This window comes from Chamaea fasciata, unplaced genomic scaffold, assembly GCF_029207755.1.
Source record: "Chamaea fasciata isolate MVZ Bird 193981 ecotype frontalis unplaced genomic scaffold, bChaFas1.0.hap1 SCAF_16, whole genome shotgun sequence".
NCBI lineage: Eukaryota > Metazoa > Chordata > Aves > Passeriformes > Sylviidae > Chamaea > Chamaea fasciata.
The window spans coordinates 9,670,824-9,696,957 of NW_027094101.1; the positions used below are offsets into that span (position 1 = coordinate 9,670,824).

At 59.9% G+C, this 26,134-nt stretch overlaps 5 protein-coding genes and 1 non-coding gene across 7 annotated transcripts; 2 read left to right on the forward strand and 4 right to left on the reverse strand.

Moving 5' to 3' along the window:
• Positions 1–551: 551 nt before the first annotated feature.
• Positions 552–3,048, reverse strand: MSRB1 (methionine sulfoxide reductase B1). The gene is made up of 4 exons (XM_066197871.1): positions 2,951–3,048; positions 2,279–2,421; positions 2,044–2,158; positions 552–1,554 (listed from the first exon to the last, which is right to left on the reverse strand). The coding sequence occupies exons 1-4, from the start codon at positions 3,003–3,005 to the stop codon at positions 1,523–1,525; spliced, it is 345 nt and encodes a 114-aa protein (XP_066053968.1). The 5' UTR covers positions 3,006–3,048; the 3' UTR covers positions 552–1,522.
• Positions 3,049–6,327: 3,279 nt separating this feature from the next.
• Positions 6,328–13,687, forward strand: LOC136297702 (testis-expressed protein 2-like). 2 transcript variants are annotated; one of them, XM_066197836.1, is made up of 12 exons: positions 6,412–6,482; positions 7,896–8,797; positions 8,904–9,104; positions 9,177–9,480; positions 9,926–10,140; positions 10,297–10,455; positions 10,551–10,650; positions 10,800–10,932; positions 11,033–11,170; positions 11,387–11,599; positions 11,890–12,010; positions 12,691–13,687. In XM_066197836.1, exons 2-12 carry the CDS (start codon positions 7,907–7,909, stop codon positions 12,805–12,807), a joined length of 2,592 nt encoding a protein of 863 aa, XP_066053933.1. In that variant the 5' UTR covers positions 6,412–6,482; positions 7,896–7,906; the 3' UTR covers positions 12,808–13,687. The 2 variants fall into 2 exon arrangements, with proteins under 2 accessions (XP_066053934.1, XP_066053933.1); XM_066197837.1 differs by having other exon boundaries at positions 6,328–6,482; positions 9,926–10,455.
• On the reverse strand, positions 13,665–21,060 carry RPL3L (ribosomal protein L3 like). Its single transcript, XM_066197846.1, has 10 exons — positions 21,007–21,060; positions 19,842–20,034; positions 19,349–19,517; positions 18,088–18,223; positions 17,188–17,374; positions 16,196–16,356; positions 15,855–15,956; positions 15,672–15,767; positions 14,981–15,100; positions 13,665–13,784 (listed from the first exon to the last, which is right to left on the reverse strand). The coding sequence occupies exons 1-10, from the start codon at positions 21,007–21,009 to the stop codon at positions 13,728–13,730; spliced, it is 1,224 nt and encodes a 407-aa protein (XP_066053943.1). The 5' UTR covers positions 21,010–21,060; the 3' UTR covers positions 13,665–13,727.
• An 879-nt stretch (positions 21,061–21,939) lies between these two features.
• Positions 21,940–23,439, forward strand: NDUFB10 (NADH:ubiquinone oxidoreductase subunit B10). Its single transcript, XM_066197868.1, has 4 exons — positions 21,940–22,139; positions 22,547–22,685; positions 22,965–23,104; positions 23,236–23,439. The coding sequence occupies exons 1-4, from the start codon at positions 21,992–21,994 to the stop codon at positions 23,331–23,333; spliced, it is 525 nt and encodes a 174-aa protein (XP_066053965.1). The 5' UTR covers positions 21,940–21,991; the 3' UTR covers positions 23,334–23,439.
• A 184-nt stretch (positions 23,440–23,623) lies between these two features.
• Positions 23,624–26,029, reverse strand: RPS2 (ribosomal protein S2). Its single transcript, XM_066197861.1, has 7 exons — positions 25,848–26,029; positions 25,645–25,734; positions 25,340–25,447; positions 24,638–24,811; positions 24,387–24,546; positions 23,928–24,019; positions 23,624–23,745 (listed from the first exon to the last, which is right to left on the reverse strand). Exons 1-7 carry the CDS (start codon positions 26,001–26,003, stop codon positions 23,665–23,667), a joined length of 861 nt encoding a protein of 286 aa, XP_066053958.1. The 5' UTR covers positions 26,004–26,029; the 3' UTR covers positions 23,624–23,664.
• Positions 24,093–24,230, reverse strand: LOC136298095 (small nucleolar RNA SNORA64/SNORA10 family). The gene has a single exon (XR_010723264.1). It is a non-coding gene; the product is annotated as a small nucleolar RNA SNORA64/SNORA10 family (small nucleolar RNA).
• Positions 26,030–26,134: the final 105 nt, after the last annotated feature.

The window sequence follows — 26,134 nt, forward strand, 5'->3', positions numbered from 1 at the left end:
ACCCGAGGTGAGGGCAGTGGGGGGAGAGCTGGCACTGGCTCCTGATTCCAGAGGGGACTTCAACCCCTTGGAGAAGGGAACTGGAGTCTGGCAAAGCCCAGCTCAAACCTCCAGGCTCCAGGGATCTGGGATCCAGCTCCAGTGGGGTCAAGATCCCGTGTGAGGCTGAGGGTTGTGGCTTCCAGTCCTGCAGACAGCTTTGTGTGGGGAAGTTCTGCTGTGAAACTCAGCTGCCTGTGCCCAAAAAACCCTGAGAGCCCACGAAGTACCCGGAACACAACTGGAACGAGCTAAACCCAGTTTCATTTGGGAAAAAGTGCTCAGTGGAGTGAAGAGGAAACCTTCCCAGTGGAGCTTTGGCTCTGGGAATGCCCAGAGGCCTCCAATGCATCAGCAACTCCCTTTCCCATTGAAAACCTGGGGAAATGGGAAGAGATTCCAGGTAAAACCCCACACCTCCCACCCCCACAGGCTCCCCATGCCTGCAGTCAGGGAGCAGAGCAGGAACCCACAGCACTGGGATGAAATTCCCGGCGTGTTGAACACTCCAACACAGTGAATCAGTGCTTTATTTTCAGCATGGAGAGGTACAAGACCAGCAGGGAGCTCCAGGGAATGAGCTGGTGTGGCAAACTTCCCCATGAGCCCTGGGATCCGTGGGATTGAGGCAAAACACGCGGAGAGAAAAGCCCCCAGCACATCCTTGAGTGTAGCTGCAGCAGCAGCACAGCCCCTCTGAACCCCAGGGGTCAGCAGCAGCCCTTCCCCTCTTTACAGATCCTCGTGTACCCATCTCAGAGGAAGATCTGGCCCCTGGGGCAGGAGGGGAAGGCCACAAATCAGGTGCTGAATGAAGGAGGATCAGCGTGGCAGCCCTTGGGAGCACTGAGGCAGCTCAGAGTGTCCCTGGAGGTTATTGCACAGTGCTGAGTCGGGTGTAAGGCCAGGGCAGAGCCCGGGACGCCGATCTGGAGCCGTCCCTGATGTGTGCAAGGCGGGCACAGGGGGAAAACACCTGGATGCTGCCCAGTGGGACCATAAAACATCACTGCCCCAGCACCCTGAAGGGTTTATATAGGGCAGTTCATACCATGATCTCAGCTCAGAATAGCTCCAGGGATTAACCCAGACCCTGGGCGCAGCTAATCCCGAGTTACTCCCTGGAAATGCCAGCGCAGCCACCCTGGATTGCATCAGTGCCTGCCTGGGATCTGGACACTGTCAGCAGCAAACTGAGAGCTTGCCAGAGCTCAGCACAGGCACAGCAGCTCCTTGGATGGAGCTGGAACAGCCCCAAGGAGGAACTGGACCAGGGAAACCAGGAGAGAACCGTGACAGGGAAATCAGGGAATAAAACTTTGTCAGGGAAATCAAGGGGAAACCGTGACCAGGAAATCAGGGGAAAACCGGAACCAGGAGCTTCCTTGGGGTTCCTCCTGCTGTGGAGCCCCTTGGCAGGACAGTGCATGCCAAGGAGTGAAGGCAGGATTAGCCCAGGGCAGTGCCAGGTGCAGCAGCTCGCTTACTTCGCCTTCAGGTCGTTGTCAACTTTACCTAAAAACGGGGAAGGAACAAGCAGGGCTCGCGTTTCTTCCTCCAGAACCACCAGCCCTTTTCATTTGGGGGGTTTTGCTACACAACATCACCACCAGCACAGCCTGACAAGCAGGACAGCAGCTCATGGCTGTGGTGCCGCCTGGAATTTGGCCTCCTGAGGGGTCAGTCTTTTCTTTGATAACATCCCCAGGGAGTGACCAGCAAACCCCTCAGTGCCACCACAGAGCCTCCCCTGCCCTCACCTCACAGCCCAGAGAACCCCCCCAAAGCTCACCCACCCCTCAAACCCAGGGAGAGCCGTGCTCACACCCAGGAGCTCCAGCAGGAGGTCAGAGAGCCTCGAGCTGAGCAGCCTGAGCCTGATTTATTCCCTGAGCACCTCCCCGGCCTTATCAGCACGGCCAGCGCTGAAAGCAGTGCAGGGCACACAGCGTGCCCCAAAACCACCTCCCCGGGCTGGGACGGCTGCCAAGGCACAGCCGGTACCTTTCGGGACGAACTTCAGCGAGCTGCTGAATATTCAGAAGCGGGACTGGCCCCTCTTGGGGCCGTCGTTGAGGAACTCATGGCCCAGCCCGTTGCCACACTTGCCACAGGTCACCTGCAGGAGCAAGGGGAGGGGTTGGCAGCAATCTGGTTTTTCGCGGGCTCGAGGAAAACAAGCCCCGGGGGTGGTTTTTTTGGTCGCATCCCAAAAGGTTTCGGGGGTGTGACACCGCACCTTTAAAGCCCCCGGGCGCTCCTCGCGCTTGGCCACGCTGTCCCCGCGCAGGGTCTCGGTGAAGGCCGGCCACGGCGACGAGTGCTCGTACTTGGCCCGGCTGGAGAACAGCTCATGGCCACACTTGGCACACACGTAAATACCTGGGGAGGGCGGCAGCAGAGGGGTCAGGGCGGGGGACAGTGCAGGGGACAGAGCAGGGGACAGAGCAGGGGTCAGTGCAGGGGTCAGCGAAGGGGGCAGGGCAGGGGACAGCGCGGTGACACGGGACATCCGCCCGGGACTTTGCCCACGTGTGTCGCCGCCAGCTGCGGCTGCCGGAGCCCTCGGCATCCCCAGGGCCAGGCAGGACCCCCGTTCCCCACAGGAGGTCCCGCAGGGCAGGATCCTCCCCCAGGGGCTTCTACAGAGACCCCGAAGGCCCTATAGGGACCATCCTCTCCATCGGGGAGGATTCCCCCACCCCGCTGGGAGGATCCCAAAAAGGACCGCAAAGGGGGGACCCCCACCTGGACCCACGGCTGGAGGATGCTCCGCAAAAGGACAACTCCCCCCCAAAACCCCCCCTCAACCGCTCACCCGGGGGGTTCCGCCTTGCCGGGTGACACCCCCCGCCCGCCGCGCTGGGGATCCCCCCGGCCGCACCCCCGGAGCCCGCGGGGAGCCCCTCACCCGGCTGGAAGTGGTCCTTGAATACCTCTCCCCCCAGGAAGGAGCAGAAGGACATGGCTGCGCCCGCCGCCCCGGCCCGTTCCGCTTGTCCGGCCGCGCCCCCCGCCACGCCCAGACACCGGGCCCACCCCCGTGTCCCCTCCCCTCTGCCGGGCCACCCCGGGGTCCCCTCCCCTCGGCCGGGCCACCCCCGTGTCCCTCCCTCGGTCACTCCTCCGGCCCCGCCCCTGCGGCTCCGCCCCGCCGCCCGCAGAGGGCGCTGCGGGCCCGGCGGTACCGGGGGGGGTCCCGGTACCGGGGGGATCCCGTTCCGAACCCCCTTCATCCCCCGGAACCCCCGGCCCGGCCCGCAGCCCCCGCTCGGCCTCCCCGGGGCGGTGCGGAGCGAGGGGCAGCCCCGGCGGGGGGATGCGGGGGGGCGCGGGGCGGAGCGCGGAGCCGGCTCGGGGCTGCGGATGCTCCGGCACCGCCGGTGGCAGCGGGGCGGGCGCCAGCCCGGCTCTGGGTGTCTGCAAGCGGCAGCGGGATCGCCGCGGAGCCTCCGGTACCGGCTCTTCACCGCCGGTATCGCCACAGGAACCGGCTCCGCTCCGGCGCCGCTATCCCGGCACCGGCATCAGTCCTTGGACCCCGGCACCGGGACATACCGGCCTCCACCAGCGCCGGCACCGGCACTGACACGGACTCTTCTCCCCCGGCACAAGGTCCGGTCCCCCCGGCACCGGGACTGACCCCCACGTTATCCTCCGCCGGCACCGGGACCACTCGGATTCCCCGGCACTGCTCGTCCTTCTCCATCACTGGCACCGAGCGACCCTCCCCGGCTCCCCGGGCCCCCCCGCCTGCCGCAGGTACCGGCGCTGCGGGGCCCGGGGCGGGCGGTGGGCCCGGGCAGCCCCGGGTTCCCCGGCAGGGTTGGGGGACTGCGAGTCCCTCGGGCACTCCCAGGGCTCTGAGGATGGTGCGGGTGTGGGCACAGCGGGGACCAGCCGCGGTCACCCGTGGGGACCCTCCCACGGAGGATTCGGTGTCTGACCGGGCCCGTGGTGGGCGCGGGGGGTCCCGTAGAGGAGGAGGTGACAGCCCGGCATGTGGCAAGGTGAGGGCTCTGAAGGTGAACCTGGCCAGGTTCCAAAGGGGCCGAGCTGCTGCGGCTTCCTTCTCCTCCCAAAATTCAGCGCCGCGAATCCCTTCTTGTGTAGTTCATCCAAAACCTCTCGGATGAGTCCCCGGGCTTCGGCTTTGATGGAAATGGTGCAAGAGGGAAAAAAATTGGTGCCCTTTGGACACAAGCCGGGGTCTGGCTCTGCTGCCCTGGCCCTGCGGCCGCAGCAGGACGGATCCCTCTCCCAAATGCCAAGGGACGTGTCCGGAGCTCCCCCGGGGCTGCGGGATCCTGGCGTGGGGCCGGCGGGGCCGCTGCCCTCTGGATGCTGCCGCTTTGAATTAGGTCAGGCTTCATCCCGGGCGGGCTGAGCTCCCGCTGCAGCCCCGGGGATTGATGGCTCGTGGCAGGAGCCCGGGCAGGGGGAGGAAGGGGCTCCGCACCGCGGGGCGCGGGGAGCCGGGGACGCGTCACCGCACGGGAGGGAGGGAGGGGGATGCGCTGCTTGGAAAGCGCCTCCCGCAAGATCCACCGAGATCAGAGGAGCGGGATGTCAGGCAAAGCTCCAAATAGACTCCAGGGCCCCGCACACCTTAGGGGTGTGGATTTCCAGGCGGTGGAAGGAACTGCAGCAGCCAGAAGGTCTCGGCAGCATCATCCAGTGGATAAAACTGCTGTTCCCTGCATTCCTACAGTGAGGCTGTGCCGGGATAGGTGTTGGAAGTGGCTGGGTCCTTCCCCATGGCTGAGCAGGGGCCATGCAGCTCAGGACGATGAGCAGAGACTGGGAATTGCTGAGACACGGGAGTGAAGCAGATTCCACAGAGAGGCAGGGCTAGGCTCCAGCCCTGGGATGCTGTAGAGGCTTTGGGAGCGGGTCCTGGGTCTGGCTGGCTCTCAGCATCCTGCTGGAGGCATTCCAAAGCCCACCTGGCTCCTTGCTCCCCAAGCAGCATGAAACCCACTTCAGTATCCACTAGCAAAGCCCCTGAGCAGCAGCGATGTGATGTGGAGCAGGGGGCAGAGGATGGGGCCGGGATCCCACAGTGCCCAGCCCGCTGGCCAAAGTGACATCCTGAGCTTGCAGAATTCCCTCCAAGCCAGCCCGGTGCTCTCCGATCTCGGGATAATGCAGAGAGCTCCGGGGACAGCGTCAGAGCCGGGTTCTGTCACGGTGTTTTGTGCAGATAATTAGAGAGGGATTTCCAGCTCCCTTGGCTGGCTGAGGAAAGCGCTGCTGTTGGTGCCACGGCCCCGCCAGCAGCGCCACTGCCACCCTAATTAACCACAGAGGACTGGGGGAAGTTAATGAAGTTGATATTTCAATTAACTCCCTGATTCTACAAGCAAAGCAAACACCAGGAGGGCAGTGCCCACCCGGGAGGTGCCAAGCGGTGCCAGGCTGTGCCAGGCCACCTCCTGCTGCCTTGGCCATGTGAAGGGAATGCTTTAGGGGGAGACACTCCAGGGCACCAGCCCAAGCTGGGTCGCGACTTGTCTCTGTCATGTCATGTCAAGTCCTGAATTTGAACCAAAACCGGGAGCAGAATCTTGGAGCTGGAATCCAGTGGAGAGGCTCACTGATGGTCATGGCTTTGGTGTGTCCACACGCAGCGAGGGGGAACACTGTCATTCGGGGACTTCTGTCCCTGCCCTGCAGAGATGTGACTGTCCTGGGCTGGGTGTCCCAAGCACTGCTCCTCAGCAGATATCCCACTCAGCCCCAACCCTTCTCAGGGATGTCCTGGAAGAGGTGGCATCACCCCTGAGAGCTGTTTGCTGGCACCACCATCATCCCCATCACCCCAGCGAACCCACCCAGCTGCCCCCAAGAAAACACTTGCAAGGACCTCCATGTCCAATTTATCCTGTCAAGAGCAAAAAGATCCCCCCTGATCCTGCAGGGCCACAGGCTGGGGACGGGGGGTCAGCACTGGGGCAGCTCCACACTCAGTGTTGACTCCCTGATGCCTGAGCCAGCAGCAAAGCCTCCCCTGGGGCTGCACCTCCCTTTTGGGGTGCTGCTGGTCCAGCCAGGGCACCCAGGGGGGTCTGTCCCGCTGCCCCCCACCCTTCCCAGAGGTGGCTGCAGCAGCAGCAGCAGCAGCGTAGCCCCCACTGTACTCACCGTCCCTTCCAGAGGAGAACTCCCATACAAACCCAGGCTATTATTATCTCTGTCTTCCACCGTGCTAATGGTCTCTCAGGAAACAGACTTTTTTTTTTTTTTTTTTTTTTTTTTTTTTTTTTTTTTTAGCGTTTAAAACCCCCGAGTACGGGAGCAGTGGGAACGGAGAGCTGGGCACGGTGGAGTGGAGCACAAGGAGCACCGAGCCCAGCTCTGGGGAGACACTGTCCCCTTGACCTGGCAGGGACACGGAGCAGGGACAGGGCAGGACCCTCCACGGAGCAGCCCAGGGCGTTCTGGTAGGAACCAGGGGTGATGGGCAGTACTGGGGATACCGGGGGTGGCTGTGATGTTCTCAGGGGCACTGAGAACCCTGCATGGTGAGGGGCAGGGGCTGGCTGGGCTGCAGGGCTGGGCTGGGAGGTGGACAGGGCCCTGCAGCATCACGGGGAGGCATCCCTTGGAATCACAGGATCACGGAATCACCTTGGAATCACAGAATCGTGGAACACTTTGGGTTGGAAGGGACCTTCAAGACCACCCCTTAAAGACCACCCTGTCCTAGGTGGACAGGGACACCTTCCCCCAGAGCAGGTCCCCTCTCAGGCCCGGCTCCGCTGCTCATTTCCCTCTGCTCACTCCTCGTTTGGCTGTTTTGGTGCCTTGCCAGGTGCTGTTGGTGCCAGCAGTGCCACAGCCCTGCCCACGGGCTGGGCAGCACCAGCCAGGCTCTCTGCAGAGAGCTGGGACCACGGGGACAGTCACCCGTGGATGATTTGGGGTTAACAAGTGGCTCCTGTAAAGGAGAAGCAAAGCAAGAGCTGCGATTATATAAAGGGGGCTGGAGGCAGCTGCGGCACAGGCTGTAATTAATTCCTGGCACCGAGGAGCTTTGAAGATCCAGGGCGGGCGCGGTGCGAGCGTGAGGCAGCCCCAGGGTCCCCGGGATGCATTCCTGCTGCTGCTGCAGGGCTGCTGAGAGGGGACGAGGGCAGGGAGGGGCTGAGCACTCCATGGAGCCGCCGGGAGCTGACTCAGCACCGCGGTGGCCCTGCAGAGCCCGTCCTGCAGATCCCTTCTCCCCCCAAAATCCCGGAGGGGGCACGGCTCAGTGCGGGGCAGCCCATGGCTTTGGCAGGAGTGAGGGGTGGTGGTGGCTGCTGGGGACAGGACACCACTTCAACCCCAGGGATCCCCTCAGGACAGTGGAAACTTTGTGTTAGAAAAACTTTTTGTCCCCCCTTGCCCCCAGTAAAGCCAGAGATTGCTGACTGTGCTTACGGAGCATCCCCACGCTGCGCTGGGGCCGCAGCTCGGGCTGACTCCATTTTGGGTTCATGCAGGGCTTGAAACAGAGGCCAAACCACGAACTTTGAGAGGAGTCAGGGAGTCCCGCCCGCTGGCCTGGCATCCCTCCTCGCAGCCCCAGCGCTCGCACTGGGACGGGCGGAATGTGCTGGTGTGGAAAATCCCCCTGGTTTGGCTGCAGCCCCGGCTGGCAGCTCCGGGCTCTGGCAGCCCCGGCGCTAATTGCCGGCCTGATGTTTATCGTGGTCTGACGAGCGGTTTCCCACACGCAGCCTTTGAGCTGGAAGGCGCCCAGCCCGGAGTGAGGGTCCCGGGAGATGCCGGACCGGAGCAGGGATGTTCCGTGCCCTGAGGTGACACGGAGCTTTCCCAGCTCTGACAGCTGCTCCCCTGTCCCTGGGCAGTGCCGCCGGCGATGCGAGCGATGGCAGACCAGGCTGCGGTGGCAGCAGACGCCTCTCCAGCCCTGGCACCGTCCCCGGGCTCGCCTCGGCGTGGGGACATCGAGGGACCGACGCCGCACGCCGGAGGCACCAGGGAGGACGGCCGGGATGGCTGCGGGCTCCTTCCCACGGCCGACGGGGACACGAGGCGCCCTCCCTCGCCCCAGCCCGGGGGGATGCTCCTGTCCGACCTCCCGCGGGTCCCCCAGCCCCGGCTGAGCCCGGCCAAGTCTCGCACGGCTCCGTCGTCACCCAGCGTGTCCCCATCGGAGAGCCGGGCCGCGCTGCTCCGGCTGCGCGATGCCAGGCTGGAGGACACCAGGAGGCGGCTGTCGGAGGCCGTGCAGGAGCCCTTGAGCCGCCTCAGCCGCCTCATGGCCGAGGAGAGCAGCCCCACGGGCCGGGCCAAGGAGCCGGGGGGCAGCCCCGGGGGCAGCCGAGGGCTCGGGAGCCGCCGGGTGCGGGACTGGACGCCCTGGGAGCCCACGCTGAACTGCCGCTACGAGATCTGCTCCTACGGGGACGTGATCCAGGTGGTGGAGGTGGCACAGAGAGACGCAGAACCCCCGCTGCCACCGCCCGAGGAGCCGCCGCCGCCGCCGCCTCCGCCCCCGCCGCGGTCCGGGGGCTCCGTGCCGGGCAGAGCGCTCGCCTCCGTCGCCCTCCTCGCCTACGGCTACCTGGTGCTGCCGCTGCCACCCTACGCCGCCGGGCTCTGCGTGGGGCTGCTCTGCGGGCTGCTGCTGGGCTTCCTCGCCATCCTCCTCCTCGTGCCCAGGGCTCCGCCGCCCGCTCGGGGACCGTGGGGCCACCTGCGCCCCAAGCTGCTCCCGGGGGAGCCGCGGGAAGCCCCCCATCTCCAGGTAAGGAGAGGGGCGGTGCGGGATGAGGTGCTGGAGGAGATCCCAGGGTCGGAGGTGCTCGTGGTGAGCGGGAAGCAGCCGGCTCCCTGTTCCCCCTTTTTTCCAGGGCTGGATGAACCAGCTGCACGTGTACGACCCCGAGCTTTTCCACCCGTCGCTCACGCACTCGGTGCTCGCCGTGTTGGACGGGGCCACCCTCAAGCTGTCCTACCCCAAGAGCAACATCCCACGCCGAGCCACCTTCGAGGAGGAGATCCTGGATGCCGTCTTTGTCAGCCACCGCTGCTACGACCTGACCGACGCCAAGGTGAGCCCAGGACCCTCCCACGGGGACCCCCCCCGCTCCTGCCCTGGCCTCACCCTGCTCTCGGTGCTGCAGGTCTTCCTGTGCCCCCCCAGCCTGGCCCGAAAGCGGACGTGGAACAAGAAATATCCCATCTGTGTGCTCCTCCCCGAGCCGGCCGAGGGAGAGGGCAGGAGCAGGGAGGAGCACGACACGGAGCTGCAGGGGGATGAGGGGTCCAGGAAAGTCCCTGCAGTGTCCGGGCAGGACATCCCAGGGGACTGCAGGGACAGGTGCCTGTACCTGTTTGGGCGGACGGGGCGGGAGAAGGAGGAGTGGTACCAGCACCTCGTGCAAGCCTCCCGTGGGACAGCCAGCAGCCACGGTGACACCAGGGCAGGTGAGGGGCAGCCACCACGGCCTGTGATCTGGGCCAGGGCTGATCCAGGAACACAATTCCTGGATGCGATGAGCATGGAGGGACATGGAGGAGCCCAAAGTGTAGCCAAGAGGGTTTACCTCGTCAGCACAGGGTGGGTGGCATGTCACTGGCATCATGGACAGGCATCGTGTCACCACCCCGATGCCATCCTGACAGAACAGGTTGGATATTGGGAACAATTCTTTCACAGAAAGGGCAGCCCAGGCCCGGCACAGCTGCCCAGGGCAGGGGTGGAATGCCCATCCCTGGAAGGAGTTAAAACCGTGTGGATGTGGCACTTGGGGACAGGGGTTAGCGCTGGCCTGGGCGGTGCTGGGGAATGGTTGGATTGATGACATCAGAGGGGTTTTCCCAGCTAAGGGGGTTTTCCCAGCTAAGGGATTCCGTGATTCCACAACCCCAGGCACGGGATCGACCCCGCAAAGCAGCGGCAGCAGCAGCGGGGGCAGTGCCGAGGACAGCCCATCCACGGATCCAACCCAGGATGTGTCGGGAAGCACTGAGGAGGTTTACCTGGATTACAGCACCTACATGGCCCGATTCGTGCCAGCACAGGGGGCACCCAGCCCGGAGCAGAGCCCCTCTCACGGAACTCTGGGCAGCCCCACGCCCACAAAGGTGAGTGGGACAAACCCAGCACTGGGAGCGGGGCTCGAGGCTGATGGACCCGGCACGGAGCCACGTCCAGTCTGTGGTTTGCGTGAGCAGCCAAGCCCTGGGGCAGGGGGGCACAGGACAGCAGGTCCCACTGCTCATGGGGCCACCTCAATGCAGGGGACAGGGGCTGGTGTCCCCCCACAGCTGGGTGACGGCACGGCTAGCATGGCCTGGATGAACGCGCTGGTGGGGCGCATCTTCTGGGACTTCCTCCGGGAGCAGTACTGGGCAGAGCAGGTGTCCAACAAGATCCAGAAGAAGCTGAGCAAGATCAAGGTGAGAGGCAGGAGCAGCAGATCGCTCGGGATCAGTTGTTCCCAAGGCCCCACGGTGAGTGGTGACTGTCCCCTGTGGGGGTTTCTCTCCATTAGCTGCCATATTTCATGAACGAGCTGACGCTGACAGAGCTGGACATGGGCACATCCATCCCCTCGGTGCTCAGTGCGTCCAACCCCACCATCAATGAGCGAGGTGAGAGCCCCACAGAGGCACAGAGGCCCCAGTGCTGGCTCCAGGATGCTGCCAGCCCAGTCCCCAAAGCTGGGAAGGTTTGGAAGTGTACAAGCAGCTCCAACCTCAGTGGTGCTGACCCGATCTCGCCCTGTCCCTCTCCCTGGCAGGGCTCTGGGTGGACATGGAGGTCACCTACAGCGGCTCCTTGCAGATGACGCTGGAGACGAAGATGAACCTCAGCAAGCTGGGGAAGGAGAGCTCTGCAGAGGAGAGCGGCCCTGCAGAGGCAGGCAGAGAGGGGTAAGGAATCTGTGCATGGATGGGCTCATCCTGCTCCTGCTGCCCCAGCGAGGCGAGGCCACTGTCCCCAGAGCACCCCGTGATCTGCTGGGGCTCACAGGGCCAGGCCACGGCTGATCCTGCTGGCAGACAGCGATGCCGAGTCGTCCAGCGCCGGCTCCTCTGATGAGGAAGATGTCACCACTGCAGAGCCCCTGGGAGCCCCGGGGGAGCGGCTCCCCCCGCCCGGCACCGAGGGGTAAGGGGATGCTGGGGGTCTGTGCCATGGGGGGCACGGGGAGGGGCTGGGGACGCACATCAGCACAGGGGCACGGGGATGGTGTCCCCAGCAGGACACACACAGCACATCGTGACAGCTTTCAGAGGAGACTCTGCCCCTGTAGGGTGCTGTGGCAGAGGGCTGGAGGGGACCCTAAAACCCAGCAGGGTTGAGCTGGGGCCCCTCTTGCTTCAGCCACGTCAGCGGCAACAGCACGAGCAGGAAGATCCTGCGCTTCGTGGATAAGATCGCCAAGTCCAAGTACTTCCAGAAGGCTACGGAGAACGAGTTCATCAAGAAGAAGATGGAGGAGGTTTCCAACACGCCGCTGCTGCTGACGGTGGAGGTGCAGGAGTTGGCAGGAACCCTGGCCGTGAACATCCCCCCACCACCCACCGACCGTGTCTGGTACCAGCTCTCCTTCCCCCCGCAGGCACATCCTGCTCCCAGCTCCCCTTGCTCCCTGCGAGGAGCCAGCTCCGGGGCTTTGGGCTCATCTTGGGCGCCAGCAAGCCGAGGCTGTTCCCCAAATGGGATCCCAGACCTCAGGCTCATTTCTCTGAGTCTGCACCCAGGCCAAGACAGATCTGGGGAGCCTGAACTGTCACCTCCTCCCTAAAACCCAGCAGTGGGGCCTCCTGGGCTGTGGCACATCTTGGGCAGGTGATGCTTTCTGCCTCTTTCCCTTCCCCTCACAGGTACAGCTTCCGAGTGCCCCCGCAGCTGGAGCTGAAGGTGCGCCCCAAGCTGGGTGAGCGGGAGGTGACGTTCCTGCATGTCACAGAGTGGATCGAGAAGAAGCTGAAGCACGAATTTCAGGTGCCTGGGCTGTTGTTCAGGGGCTCAGCAAACCCTGCTGAGCCTTGGGTGTTGCTGCCATCAGGGAGAGTAGTTCAGGGCCAGTTGTTTGTGCAGAAAGTCAACACCTGGTCTGGTCTGGCCAGCTTGGAACAGTAAAGACACAGAACCCAAATAATGAGCTCAAGGGCTGAGGAAAAGCGATTTCTTCCCATCATCTGCAGCCCTGCCCCAAGCAGGGAGGGTTTGGGGTGTCAGGCAGTCCCAGGCAGACACCCTCCAGAAGGGCTGAATCCACCTGTCTGTTCTGGTTTGGGGATGTTTGGGAGATTTGCCTTCCCAAGGGTTTGTGTTCAGCCTCTCACCTCTGCTCAAAGGGAAGAAATGTCCCCACAGATATTTAGGGCCCCCCAAAAGCCACCCATCTGGATGGCTTCAAAATGCTGCTCCCTCCCCTCTGCTGTGACTGCCCTGCAGCCATAGAGGTGGCCAGGACAAAGAAAAACTGTTCCTGCTTGTCCCCACCCTGATATCCAGAGCTGGGACCCTCCTGGGGCTGTTCCTGCAGGGGTGGGAGCCCAGGACCTCCAGTTCACAGCCTGGGTCTCTGACCTGGGCGTGGCTCCTGCTGAGCCACCTGCAGGCAGTGTCCCTGTTGTGTTCAAACCCACTGATTTGTCATTCTGGATTCCTCTTGGCAGAAAATTTTGGTGATGCCCAACATGGACGATCTCATCATTCCCATCATGAGCTCTGGCCTGGATCCTTGGCCACCCAGCACAGGACTGCCACCAGCCAAGGGGGACAGGAGGCTCTGAAGCACAACCCCAGGGGCAGGGACACTGCCCAGAGCTCAGGGACCTCGCTGGGACACGGGGACAGCCGGGGCCTGGCCACTGACTGCACCCAGGGCTGTGCCTGGATTCATCCTCATCCTCTGCTTCTGCAGATGAGCCTCCTCAAATCCTGCAAGCACACGTTCAGGGCACAACCAGGCTGCTGGAGAGCCAGGAATTCCATGGCCACGTTGCCAGGACTCCTGGTCAAGCAGGCAGCTCTGGGCAGTGGAGGGCTGGGCTTCCCACTGGCTGATTCCCAAAGAGGGTGCAGGACACCTGGATCATGGCACCGAAGGAGTTGGGATCATCGCTGACCCAAAATTCCCAGCTCTGGGACATCCCCCTCGTCCCTGCAGGCAGCTGGGCTGCAAGGAAAGCACGGGTGGGAAAGGATCCCAAGTGAATAAATCCATCGCTGCCCAGCCCTGCCTAGCAGCCCTCTTGTTGTACACAAACCCCCGAGGATTCCAGGCAGGATCAGGGGGCTTTGAGGAGGGAGAAGCTTCCCCAGGCTGCACCTTCAGCTTGACAAAAACACTGCTGGAGGAGTGTGGGAGAGGCACTGAGGGGACAGTCAGGGAGCCTGGGCACAGGCAGGTCATGGGGAGGCCCTGCATTCCCAGTGGAATCTCATATGCTAGATGAGAGAAAGGAGAGTCTCTGATTTGGGTGAGTGGGAAAAATTCCCTGGGCAGAGGAAAGGGAGGATCCAGAGGACAGAGCAGGCACTTGGCTGTCCCGGTTAGTCGCTGTCTGTGTGGGCCAGTCCCAAATGCCACTTTTCCCATCCCATCCTGTGGAAACAGGCAAGGCACCCCTCCAGAAGGAGAGAGGGAGCAGGCATGGCTTGGAGCCCCTTTATTGCAGATGTCCAGTCAGGCAGCCTTGGATCTCCATCCTTAGAGCTCTTCCTGCACACCTGGCTTCTCCTTCACCAAATGTTTCTTCTGGGGGCCCTGGAAGAGAGCAGAGAGGAGAGTTTGGATTTAGGGACACACAGACCTGGCCTGCATGGCTGTGTCTGGGCTGTGGCAACCAGAAAGGCAGCTCTGGCCAGCAGTTGGAAAAATGGGGTTATCCCACAGCAAATCAATCCTATGGGAGCAGGTGGCAGGAATTACTTATGTCCCTCAACTTCCAGACAAATGTGGTGATTTACCACAGAATCCATGGGGCAAAATGGCAAAGAAAAGAGCTGCACCCTGGTCAAATGTCCTCCTGTCACCGAGCTCCTTGTCACAGCAGCTCAGGGCTGGCAGTGACACAACAGGCTCCTGACACTGAGCTGAAGGAAATCAGCTTAACCTCTTAAGAGCTCTGCAAAGGCAGTGCCTAACCAATCCCCCTGCCAGCACTAAGGAGGCTTAGCCAGCTTCACATGGCATTTCTGGCTGACAGGCCAGATCCAGACCCAGTTTACATCTGCGTGGGACTCAGGCAGTTGTTTCTTTCCCTTCTCCTTCTCCCTCTCCTGGTTTACTCAGTGCTTCCTCCACTTCAGACTCAGACTCAGACCAACCTGGTGAAGGCTGCAAAACTATTCAGGAAACTGCTGTGTTTGGATTATATAATTTTTTTTTTTCCCTGGATTTAAGAAAAATACACTGCTTGGCCTTCTCGAAAGCTTCTGACAAAAGCACCACAAATTTGCATCTGAATTTGACCCAAACTTTTTTTTCCCCTCTAAGAACATTAAAGCTATAAATCATTCCAAACAAATCAAAGCAGTGCACAATTCCAAGTGAAAGGGACCATATGGCCAAGACAGTGCCTGCCAAGTTAACTGCTTGTTTAGAACTTCCCGTGGTGAATGGGAACTGGTTGCCCATATGGTCTTTTATTTGTGGGTTGAGTTGTCTTGGATCACTCACACAACCATCCTTTTCTTCCTTAGCATCATTTCTGCTGTGTGAACTGAACTCATGGCTGCCTTTAAGGCAGGGGAGTCTCAAACATTGATTTGGCTGTTGTTGTATGGAGAAACAGATCACAGAATCATGGAATCACAGAATCCTGGAATGGTTTGGGTCAGAAGGGACATAAAACTCATCCAGTCCCACCTCCCTGCCCGTGGACACCTGGAAGATGCTTGGTTGGAGTCAGTGAGTTGCTGTGGCCCTACGATGAGCTGGAGGCAGCCTGAGGAACTCACCATGAAAGCTCTTTTCTCCTGAGCTGTCTGGAAGCGGCCATGGCCGAATTTGGAAGTGGTGTCAATGAATTTGAGCTCGATGGCTTCGTGCGCCCGGCGGCTCGTGTGCACCAGGAGGGACTGGGAAAGAACAGTCACAGCATCAGGAGGATCGTCCCAGAAACTCAGTGGAGCTGGTGTCGTGGATGCAGGGTTGGAATATCCTCTAAACAAATATCTCCTCACAAATCTGTGTTGTCAGAGCAACACCCTGGTGCTCAGGTGGCGGAGGGCTCGCAGAGCTGCTCTTTGCTCAGCATTGCACAGAATCAGCTAGGCTGGAAAAGACCTCTGAGATCACAAAGTCCAGCCTCTGACCTGACACCACCTTGTCACCCAGACCATGGCACTCAGTGCCACTTCCACTCTGTCCCTAAACACCAGTGACTCCACCACCACATCCCTGGGCAGCCCATCCCAGTGCACAATCACCTTACTGTGACAATCCAAGATTTCATTTCGGAAATGAACCGCAGTCCTCAGAGCTCTGAAGCTCTCCAGCTCCATCCACCTGCCAACGGCCTCAGCACTACACTCATGTGTGACACAGCACCAAGGCCCCACCCAGTGTCCCTGCCCAGCATCTGGAGGGTTCTCCACCTGGGGAATGTGTTCCTGGGGAGCTGCAGCCCTCCCAGCCTGGAGCTCTCACCTTGCGGAGGGTGAGCACGCGCTTCCTGGTGCCCACCACGCAGCCCTTCAGCATGAGGAAGTCGTTGTTGACCTCCCCGTAGTGAGGGAAACCTCCCTGTGGGGAGAACAGAGGGGTTGGTGGGCAGGAGAGCCAGCTGGGAGAGTCAGGAGGGTCACAGCCCTGTCACCCCTCAGCCCTCACCAGAGGCGTGATGGTCTTCTCGGTGATATCGTAGTGCGTCGAGGCGTTGTTCCTCACCACTTTGCCATCCTCCACGTGGATCCCGTGGCCAATACGGTAAATCTGGGAACAGACAGGCAGTGGAGATAGAGACTCTCCTGCCCCTTGCTGAGGAGCTTCACAGGGTGACAGAATCCCCCACAGAATCACATGGCTTTCACCAAGGTGTGCCCTCGAGCAGCAGAGAAGCACCAGGAAAGACATGGAGGTGTCCAGGGAAACATGTGGGAGGCTGCAGAGAGCTGAGGGCACTGTGGGGAGGAGGGTGGTGACAGGATGGGAGGCCATTCCCTGGGCCATACCTTCTTGTTGATCTCGGTGCGGTGGTGGTAGCCCTTCTGGCCAGCCCGGGCAATGGAGTAGCCCACGCGGGCTGGGTGCCAGGCCCCGATGCAGGCCACCTTCCGCAGGCCCTTGTGCGTCTTCCTGGGCAGCTTCTTGGTGTGCCAGCGGCTGGTCACCCCTGGGAGTGTGGGAACAGCGGGCAGGCTCAGCAGGGAGGGCTGGGGAAGGACAGTCCCCTTGCTCTCCTGAGGGACAGTCCCATTGCTCTCCTGAGGGACAGTCCCGCTGCTCTCCTGAGGGTCAGTCCCGCTGCTCTCCTGAGGGACAGTCCCGCTGCTCTCCTGAGAGACAGTCCCATTGCTCTCCTGAGAGACAGTCCCATTGCTCTCCTGAGGAACAGTCCCATTGCTCTCCTGAGGGACAGTCCCATCAGTTTCCTGCAGTTCTCAGGGCAGGCTGTGCTGGGAGGATATCAGAAGCTGTTCTCACTTCCCATAGCTCTGATCAGACTGGGAGGTAGTTCCATGCCCACACCCCTGCACATATTGTGAGACATTCTCACCAGCACAGAATGGTTTGGATTGGAAGGGACCATAAAGACCATCCAGTTCCAGCCCCTGCCACGGGCAGGGACACCTCCCATTAGACCTGGTTGCTTTATGTACCGACAGTTCCTCTGAGCCTCCTGGGAGATCTCTGGGCACAACAGTCAACAGCGCTTTCACTGGCCTTAATCTCAGGGAAAATCTTTCCACCAGAGGTTACCTTGTCAGCTCCTTTGTCTCTACATCAAAGATAACCCTGTTGAATTTTTCCCTTGCTGGAATCCCTGAGATTTAGGAAACCGAGCCCTCCAGCAACAGAACTGGATGTCCTGCTTCAGATCCTGAGGCCCTTTGCTACTCCCTCTACAAGAAGTTGGGGGTTCTCAGCGTGGTTAACACTCTCCTGCCCCAAAACCACCTGATGGGCAGAGCCATGTGAGAAGGACAGCCCCAAAGCCCTGCACCTTTCATCCCGTGGCCCTTGGTCACGCCGATGACATCGATCATCTCGTTCTGGCTGAAGACACTGTGCACAGAGATCTGCTTCTCCAGCCTCTCCCGGACCCAGTCGACCTTCTCAGCCACTGTGCCACCATTCAGCTGGATCTCCATGATGTGGGCCTTCTTCTGCCTCAGTGGGAGCAGCCTCATCTGCAGCACACAGTGCTTTAGGGTGACATGTGGCCCCTCGCCCCACAGACAGGAGGGTGCAGCAGGGCTGGGTCACTCACAGGTAGTGAGGGAGCCACTGCTTCACCTCTCTGCCACAGTCACCCCCTTTCACAGCAGCTCTTTATGTCTGGGATTTTATGGAGCCAAACTCCTTGTCCTCCAGCCCAGAGACCTTGTCTGGCCTTGAGCCAATTTAGCTCTCCCCCAGGCTCCAAAGCAGCCCTTAACTCCAGGGATCAGCATTAAAATGGGCCCCTGTGTATCCAGCAACCAGCATCTGGCAAAACTGTGCCTGCCCGTGGGGTTATTTTTGCCCAAAACATTTGACACCAGTTGCTAATTTGAGGTGATCATGAGGTCCTTGCTGACACAGGACTCAGGACCTGCCCAGGCTCTGCCCTCCTCCTGCTCTCCTCCACGGGGTGTGTGGGCTCCCATCGGGATGTGGGGGCTCCCCAGTGTCCCCAAACCACAGCCCCCATGGCAACCCTGGAGAAGAAAGCTCTGGGAGGGGACTGAGAGGTCAGGAGGCAGCTGGAAAAGTCAGCCAGCACCTCCCATCACCCATCTCACACCCTCTGCTCTCTCAGCCTCTGTGACCCCACCAAAACACCCCCTGACCCCATGTCCAGGCCTTTCAGAGCTGAGGAAACCCCTGAGCCCCCCTGCCCATGGCGGGGGGAGGCTCTGACCTGTGTGTGCATAATGACACGGATGACCTTGCAGTACTTCTTCATGGCTGCAAAATCCTTCTCCAGCTGCCTTTTCCCAGCCTCGTCCTGCCACTTCTTGCAGTACTTGGTGAACGCCTTCTTCTTGCTCTTGTGCCTAAGGACAGAAGTGGTTTAATGTCCTGCAGAGCTGATAAAGGGCTTGTGACAGTGCAGGGAGGGGACAGGTCACCTCACCGGCCACCTCCTCGGAGGCACAAGGAACCTGTGGATACCTGAGCCTCACCTGGCTGTCAGGACCTCGAGGTGGGAAGAGGGAAAGTGGATAATGAGCCGTGAAAAGGGCTTGTTCAAGGGTAATTCAAACCTTTCTGCATGAGGAATGCAGTTGTCTGTCACTGTCTGACTCAGCACCATCAAAACACAGGCGCAAAATCAGAGGCAGGAGAAAGCAGGGATCAGAGCCTTGTGGTGGGTGGGTCTCCATGGCACTGTTACAGGAGATTCCTGCAGCCAGGAAATCACAGAGGCACTTCCCTGGTGCCTTGTGGATACCTGAGCCTCACCTGACTGTCAGGGCTTTGGGTGGGAAGAGGGAAGCGAATGAGCCGTGAAAAGGGCTGACAGGAGAAAACGGGGATCAGAGACGTGGTGGGTGGGTCTCCATGGCGCTGTTACAGGAGACACAATTGCTACAGCGAGGAAATTCGTGTTTCCACTTCCCTCTCTGCTGAGGGGTGTTGATATTTATGAGGGCCAGAGGCCACATTCTGCATCAATTTTCCCCCTGGCAAATCTGGTTTCACTCCATCTCAAGGATTCTAGTTAACTGGGGAGCCGACGAGCCCGAGCTACAGGAGGGAAAAGGAACCTGCCATACGATATCGTGGAGAGAGCTAACTTGGTTCGGCTATTAGAATAAATTTACATATGCAAACGCTGCTCCCCCAGCATCGGGCTGTTTGCAGTATCCCTGTGCATGACTAAATAGGCAGCAGTTTCACTCCACAGGATCTGAGCTGTTTGGCCATTCCGGAGAGGGTGTGGGATTCCTGCCAGAGATCCCTCACAGGCAGCCCCCCCAGGACACCCCCACCCTGGGAATCCCAGAATCAGTGAGGTTGGAAAAGCCCTCCAAGATCATCGAGTCCAACCTGTGACCGATCCACACCTCATCACCCAGCCCAGAGCACTGAATGCCACATCCAGTTGTCCCTTGGACACCACCAGGGTGGTGACTCCAGACTTCCAGTGTTTAATGACCCTTTTCGGGAGCACCTACCAGTTCTTGTAGAAGCGCCGGCGGCACTCATCGCTGATGTGCTCGGCAAAAACAGTCTTGAAATTCCTCAGGCCCTTGGGTGTCTCGATGTAGCCCACCACCCCCACCACCACCATCGGGGGGGTCTCGATGATGGTCACGGCCTCCACCTCCTCTCGCTTGGAGATCTCTGCAAGGCAGCAAAGGGAAGTGGTGCCCAGCATCCTCCGGGATCAGGTCATTCCCTGGAGGATTCCCGCTGCCACAGAGACTGCTGGTGGCAAGGTCAGCCCCAGCCTTCCCACCTCCCAAACCACCACTCACCATCCCAGTGTGGACAGTTCCAGGAACCTCCACACTCAGCCCGTGCTGAGGTGGCCGTTTGACCATCCAAGATCTGGACAGCCAGGACTGAACCTAGAGCTGTGGGCTCCACCACCCCTTTCCACGAACATCCTTTCCCAAGGAGCCTATTCCCTCCTTTCCCTCGTGGCTGTGTCCCTTGCAGCCTTACTGAGCCCGGGTCGGTGCACCTCCCGCACCGTGTGGGTCATTCCAGCCTTGTAGCCCAGGAAAGCTGTCAGGTGGACTGGTTTGCTGGGGTCATCCTTGGGCCAGGCCTTCACCTTCCCTCGGTGCCGGCGGCTCCGTTTGTGGGGCAGGAAGCCCAGGTGGCCATGCCTGGGAGCCGAGAACTTGCGGTGGGACTGCAGAGAGCAATGACCAAGGTGGGGCTTCACTCTCAGCTCCTTGGAAAATGGGCTCAAGGGAAACACAGCAAAACCACAACAAAAACACAGCAAAAATCCCCCATTTCAGGTGGGAATGACACAGAGGTTCTGGGCTCTTCCCTGAGGCAGGATTTTGTTCAAGCTTCTGTCATGTACATGGAAAAATGGCATTGAATATTGGGATGGTTTGGGGTGGAAAGGACCTTAAAGCCCATCCAGTCACACCTTTGCCGTGGGCAGGGACACATTCCACCATCCCAGGTGGCTCCAAGCCTCATCCAGCCTGGCCTTGGACATTGCCAGTGGCAGCCACAGCTTTTCTGGGCACCCTTTTGCAGAGCCTCCCCACCCTCCCAGAGAAAAGATCTCTTCCTAATACCCATTCTAAATCTACCCTCTGTCAGTGTGAATTCACTAAATTTCTGGACAAACGATGCCACTTAAATAAAAAACTTAACATGATCTCCTGCCTTCAGCTTCTTCTGAAGGACTTTGAAGGAAAAATACATTCTTTATTAGGTCTGTCCTCTCAATTATAACAATTTATTTTGTATCCTGTAGCACCGAAAAGACCTGCTTGGAATTCCTGGACTTGGTGTCATCAAGGCAAATAGCACAAAAGAAACGCAGCCAAGGATTGAGAAAACAGGGGAAGGGATGCCCAAAGGAATGGGTAACAGGAACATGCACATCTTGAAAACCAGATGAGAAGAGATAAATACATAAGCCTCAAGCACAAGCAGCGAAGGGTTAGTCCTGCACCCACTGCAGCTTCCTTCCTAGCTCAGATCAGTCCCAGTGCCTGGCAGTGCTTTCCACCAAGCTCATTTTCCAGCCTGAGTGGAACTCTGAGGATCCTGACCCCATTCCAGCAGCACCACCAGGAGCACAACCCAGCCCTGCTCGCTGACCCTGGCACACAAGCGACTCCAGCAGAGCTGTACCGACCATGGGACGTCTTCAGCCCGGGGCAGCAGCAGAGAGAGGCTGTAGGAAAGTGCCTCCCCAGATTAATACTTAAGATGGGTATGGGTCTGAAGACACAAATTTAGCCGCTCGCTTCACCCGCTGCGATATTCATTTCATTCCTGGCAGGTTGGACACGACAGTTGTGGTGTGATAAAGGTCAATTGCTGCTGGCTCAGTTTACGCCTCTCCCCCCTGAACAACTCTAATGTGAATGGCAGGAATTAGGGCAGTTTTCTGAATTAGGGCAGTTTCCAAAAGGGGTACCACACACCCCGAGCTGTGAACACCCACACCAGGTACCCCCAGCACAGACCAAAAATCCCCTGTCAGCCCAGGCTTTGTGATCGTGACTGGCAAAGAGATTGAGACAATACATCTGGGAATTACAGGACAGTTTGGGGTGGACGGGACATTAAAAATCATCCAGTCCCAACTCTTGCCGTGGACAGGGATGAGAGGGGCCCTCAGCCCTGCGTGTCCCTGTGCGCAGGGAGGGCTCCGAGCAGGGACCAGGCTCTGCTTTGGGGACCCAGCAATGGCACCAGAGGAACGGGCAGGAGCTAATCCCAGGAATTTCCACCCGGACATGAGGCAGAACTTTATCCCTGTGCAGCGGCCGAGCACAGATCCCACAGAGGGTGCGGAATCTCCCTCACCGGGGGTGTCCCAAAGCCATCTGCTCACAGTCCTGCGCCATGCGCTGCGGGATGCCCTTGCTGAGCAGGGAGGTGGGACAGACAGGACACGCTGTGGGCTCTTCCAACCCGACCCTTCCCGGGGTTCTGGGATCCCCTCACAGGGCTCCGGGATCCCCTCAGGGATGAGGGACATGCGGACTACAGCTCCCGGCGTGCCCCGGGGCCGCCGCCACATCCCCGCGCCCGGCCCCCTCAAGGGTCGCCGCCATATTGCCGCGCTCCCGCCCCCTCAGGGGTCACCGCCATCTTTCCCCGCCGCCGCCGCGATGCCGGAGGATCACGACTGGGAGGCGTACAAGGTACCGCCGACCCGCACCCCGGTCTCCGAGAGGACCACGTCGGTGCCCAACCCCGTCAACTACTTCCAGACCGCCTTCAACTATGTCTTCGACGCGCCCGTCACCTTCGTCCGAGGTACCGGCGGATCGAGACCCTCCCTCCGTACCCCCGTCCCCTGCCCGTGGGAGTTGAGCGTCGACGCGGGGACGGGGACACCGGGATGGGCACACCGGGGCATGGGGTAAGGGCGTGAGGACACGGGCACCTGGACAGGCAAAGGGCACACGCAAGGACACGGGGACACTGGTCCTGACAGTGACAGCGCCGGCAGAGGGACAGGACACCGGGACACAGAGAAATACATGGTGTGGACAGGACACGGGACACGGCACAGAGGGACAGACACACAGCTGGGCATGAGCTGGACACAGTAATGGCCCCAGTGCTGCAGCCTGGGAAGGGGGCAGCGGGCAGTGCCAGCACGGGGGCTGTGCTGTCCCTCGGGGCTGGGGCCGGGCTGTGTGACAAGGCTCTCTCCGCAGAGCTGATCGAGCGGCTGCAAGGCAAGAACAAGTTCTACTACTACCACCAGAAGTTCCGCCGTGTGCCTGACCTGAGCGAGTGCCTGGAGGGTGACTACCTGTGCTACTACGAGGCCGAGGCTCAGTGGAGGAGGGACAGGTATGGCTGCCCCTGCACTGTCCCCAGGCGAGGTCACAGCAGAGCAGAGCTCTGGGATCTGCAGCGTTTTGATGCTGCGGTGCTTGAGGCAGCACCTCCAGCCCACCCCATCACACATCAGTGTCCTGCTGGCCCTGCAGCACATCTGGGCAAGGTGGCATTAGGGACCAGGACCCTGAAAATGCCAGAGCGGACATTCCACAGGCTGCCCTCACCCCTTGGTTCAGCTTTTCTGCCATCTCATGGCTGCTGCTGCATTCCTCCCCATCTTTCCCGCAGGATGGTTGATCAGGAAATCGTGGAGATAGTCCGGGAAAGGATGGCTGCGTGCAAGCACAGGGAAGGGCCCAACCAGTTCCAGAACTGTGCCAAGGAGATGGAGCTGCTGGCACAGGTCACCAAGGCCTACCAGGACAGATGTGAGTGTGGCAGCAGCACACAGGGAAAGGGTTCTAAACCCAGGGAAGGGGGGTCTGAAACCACGTCCCACACTCCTCATGGAGCACAGGCTGGTGCGAGGCAATGCTCAGGCATTTCCTTTCTTTTTCAGACGGTGATCTGGGTTACCATGGCAATGCACGGACCTGCCTGATGAAGCAGAAGCATAGGATGATGGAGGAGAGGAAAGCAGCACAAGAAAAGCAGTAGAGCTGTAAAAGTTCCTCCCTCCATGGTGCTGGTATCCCAGTGCATGTTGCTTCCTTGACCTCTGGTGCTGCTGGCCTCCACAATAAACAGACATCTGTACAGTTGGGATCTGTATTTGTTCTTTGAAGAGCTCTGCAAGCCCTCAGCTCCAGGCACTTGGGGATGCCAGTATTGGGGTTTGCCCTCTGGTGTGTGCTGCTCTGCCCTGGGTCAGAATTCTCTCAGTCTGACTAAAGATCCAGCCCATCCCATGGTTTAACCCACCAACCCCCAATCACACCAAGCAGCAATTCCTGGTTCTCTGATCACTTTATTCCCGTACAAAACCCGCTCAGGTGGTGGCCACGGCGGCTGCCTGGGTCCTCTGCACCGACACTCTTGTGTGGGTCTTGGCCAGATGATCAGTGAACTCCTGCAAGGAACACCAACAGCGGGTTATTCCCTCAAACCCCCTCTCATGGGTTCCTCAGCACCACCTCCCACCCATCCCTGGTGGCTCAACTTTACAGCTACCAAATCTTTGGGTACAGAAATCTGAAATTTTGGGGGCAAGAAGGGTAAGGTTGGAGCTGCAAGTTACCAAAATGGTCTCACCTGGTAAGGAGACTTGGTGAAGACAGTCTCTTTCCAGAGGTCAGGAGTCAGGTAGCTGTAGGTTTTGGAGATGGCATCGAAGGTGGCTTTGGCTGCGGAGAGATGTCACACACTGTCATATGCTGCAGAACCAACCCACAGCTCTCGAATATCCCCCAGTTAGGAAAATGTGGAATTTTGAAAGGACCAGGGAGACCATGGAAGGGCCTCTCTGATGAACCCACAAAACTCATGTTTCTCTCTCTCTCCAGTTACGACAATTACACTACGGCACACAAGTGCAATCGCGCAGATTGGGAGATTCAGGAGCCCACAGGTGATTAACAGAAATTAACCATTCCTGTGATTAACTTTGACAGAACCTGCAGCAGGACTGTGCTACTGAAGGCACAAACCCTTACAAAACACAGGTGCTGTATCCCAGCAGTGGCCGTTTCGCCCAGTGCCAGCCCGACTCACCAAAGTTGCCGAGCGTGGCCGTGCAGCCCCGCGCTGACGTGTAGCAGTCATCGATGCCGGCCATCATCAGCAGCTTCTTGGGGACAGGGGCCGACACGATCCCGGTGCCGCGGGGAGCCGGGATCAGGCGCACCAGCACCGAGCCGCAGCGCCCCGTCACCTGCAAGGACACAGCAGGGATACGGCGGGTCACACAGCCCCAGAACGCAGCCCTGAGCACGGTCAGCCCTAGCCCAGCAGCGGACACTCACCTTGCAGGGCACTGTGTGCGGCTTCCCGATCTTGTTGCCCCAGTAGCCGCGGCGCACGGGCACGATGGACAGCTTGGCCAGGATGATGGCACCGCGGATGGCCGTGGCCACCTCCTTGGAGCACTTCACCCCCAGCCCCACGTGGCCGTTGTAGTCCCCGATGGCCACAAACGCCTGTAGGAAAGGGGAGTTTTCACTGCTCCCTCCAGGGTGGCGTGTGCTCAGCAGAACTCACAGCTCACCCCCAAACTTTACACACGGATCACAAAACCCATTTTCCTCCTCAGAGTTCATCCTTCAGTCAGAATCACTGAGATTCAATTCCTTGCTACAGCCTCACACTGGTCAGAAAGAACTCCCCATGATTTCCCTACAGTGTTCCCTCTTTATACCCAGAACTTCTCCCTGAAAACCCAACGCTGCTTTGGAACAACAACTGAGTTTTGCAGTGTCAGAAGACTCTGCTTAAAAGGAAGTTTAAGAGTCTTGCAGTCCAACTTTTGGGCCAGTGCTACTTCAAGGAACATCTGCACACGTCACTAACATTTTAAAAGTTAATACATTTAACAGACAACTAATGATCCTCACAGCGAAATATTTATTTACTTGATGTGACAGTAAAAGGGATTCAGAGTGATTCAAACAACACTAAAAATACAGGAGGGAAGTTGTGAACAGGAAGATCCAGAAAAACAGGATTACCTTGAACCTGGTGCGCTGCCCAGCCCGGGTCTGTTTCTGCACAGGCATAATCTTCAGCACCTCATCCTTCAGCGAGGAGCCCAGGAAGAAATCGATGATCTCCGACTCCTGCAGGAGTCAGGCACTGAGCACACAGAAACCATGGAATCCTCCTTCCCAATATCCCATCTGACCCTATCCCAGCTCTCCTGGAGCCCCTTTAGGCTCTGAGGTCTCCCCAGGGGAACAAGCCCTGCTCTCCCTGCCCGGCTCCACCCCTTGGAGCATCTCCCTAACCCATCACTTTTAGGTCCACAACAACTCACCTTGATGGGAAGCGAGAAGAGATAAATCTCCTCAAGAGACTTGATCTTCATATCCTTGACCAGGCGGCCGAGTTTGGTGACAGGAATCCACTGGCAAAGAAATCGATGGACAAAAGTCACCAGGTGCCAGCACCCGCCGGGCCCCGGCCCTGCCGCCCCATCCCGGGGGCTGCCGGCACCGCCGTCCCCGGCTCCCCGCTCACCTCCTTGTCCTCGGCTTTCCCTCCGCGGGCTCCGCGGCCTCTCCCGCGGCCCCTCCCGCGGCCGCGCCCGCGGCCCCGCAGCCCGGTCCCGAATCCACCGCGGAAGCCCCCGCGGGCCGCTCCCGCTCCTCCCGCAGCACCGGCGTCGTCCGCCATTTGCTGGAACAAAGCGGGATATCAGGCGGGCCGCGGATGGCGCCGGATGGCGCCGGACAGGGCCGCGCCGCCGCCATTGCTCTCGCCATACTTACGTGATCCCTAGCGTAGAAGGCCGCGCTCTGGAACCG

Coding starts and splice junctions, on each gene's coding strand:
- NDUFB10 (XM_066197868.1), top strand. CDS start 21,992: ATGCCGGAGGATCACGACTGGGAGGCGTACAAGGTACCGCCGACCCGC. Junction 22,140..22,546: donor GCCCGTCACCTTCGTCCGAG/GTACCGGCGGAT, acceptor CTCTCTCCGCAG/AGCTGATCGAGCGGCTGCAA. Junction 23,105..23,235: donor CAAGGCCTACCAGGACAGAT/GTGAGTGTGGCA, acceptor TTTCTTTTTCAG/ACGGTGATCTGGGTTACCAT.
- LOC136297702 (XM_066197837.1), top strand. CDS start 7,907: ATGCGAGCGATGGCAGACCAGGCTGCGGTGGCAGCAGACGCCTCTCCA. Junction 9,481..9,925: donor CCACGGTGACACCAGGGCAG/GTGAGGGGCAGC, acceptor CCACAACCCCAG/GCACGGGATCGACCCCGCAA. Junction 10,456..10,550: donor AGAAGCTGAGCAAGATCAAG/GTGAGAGGCAGG, acceptor TCTCTCCATTAG/CTGCCATATTTCATGAACGA.
- RPS2 (XM_066197861.1), bottom strand. CDS start 26,003: ATGGCGGACGACGCCGGTGCTGCGGGAGGAGCGGGAGCGGCCCGCGGG. Junction 25,735..25,847: donor GGAAAGCCGAGGACAAGGAG/GTGAGCGGGGAG, acceptor TTTCTTTGCCAG/TGGATTCCTGTCACCAAACT. Junction 24,812..25,339: donor GGCAGCGCACCAGGTTCAAG/GTAATCCTGTTT, acceptor CCTTTCCTACAG/GCGTTTGTGGCCATCGGGGA.
- RPL3L (XM_066197846.1), bottom strand. Junction 19,518..19,841: donor GGTGCACCGACCCGGGCTCA/GTAAGGCTGCAA, acceptor GCTGCCTTGCAG/AGATCTCCAAGCGAGAGGAG. Junction 15,768..15,854: donor AGAAGACCATCACGCCTCTG/GTGAGGGCTGAG, acceptor TTCTCCCCACAG/GGAGGTTTCCCTCACTACGG.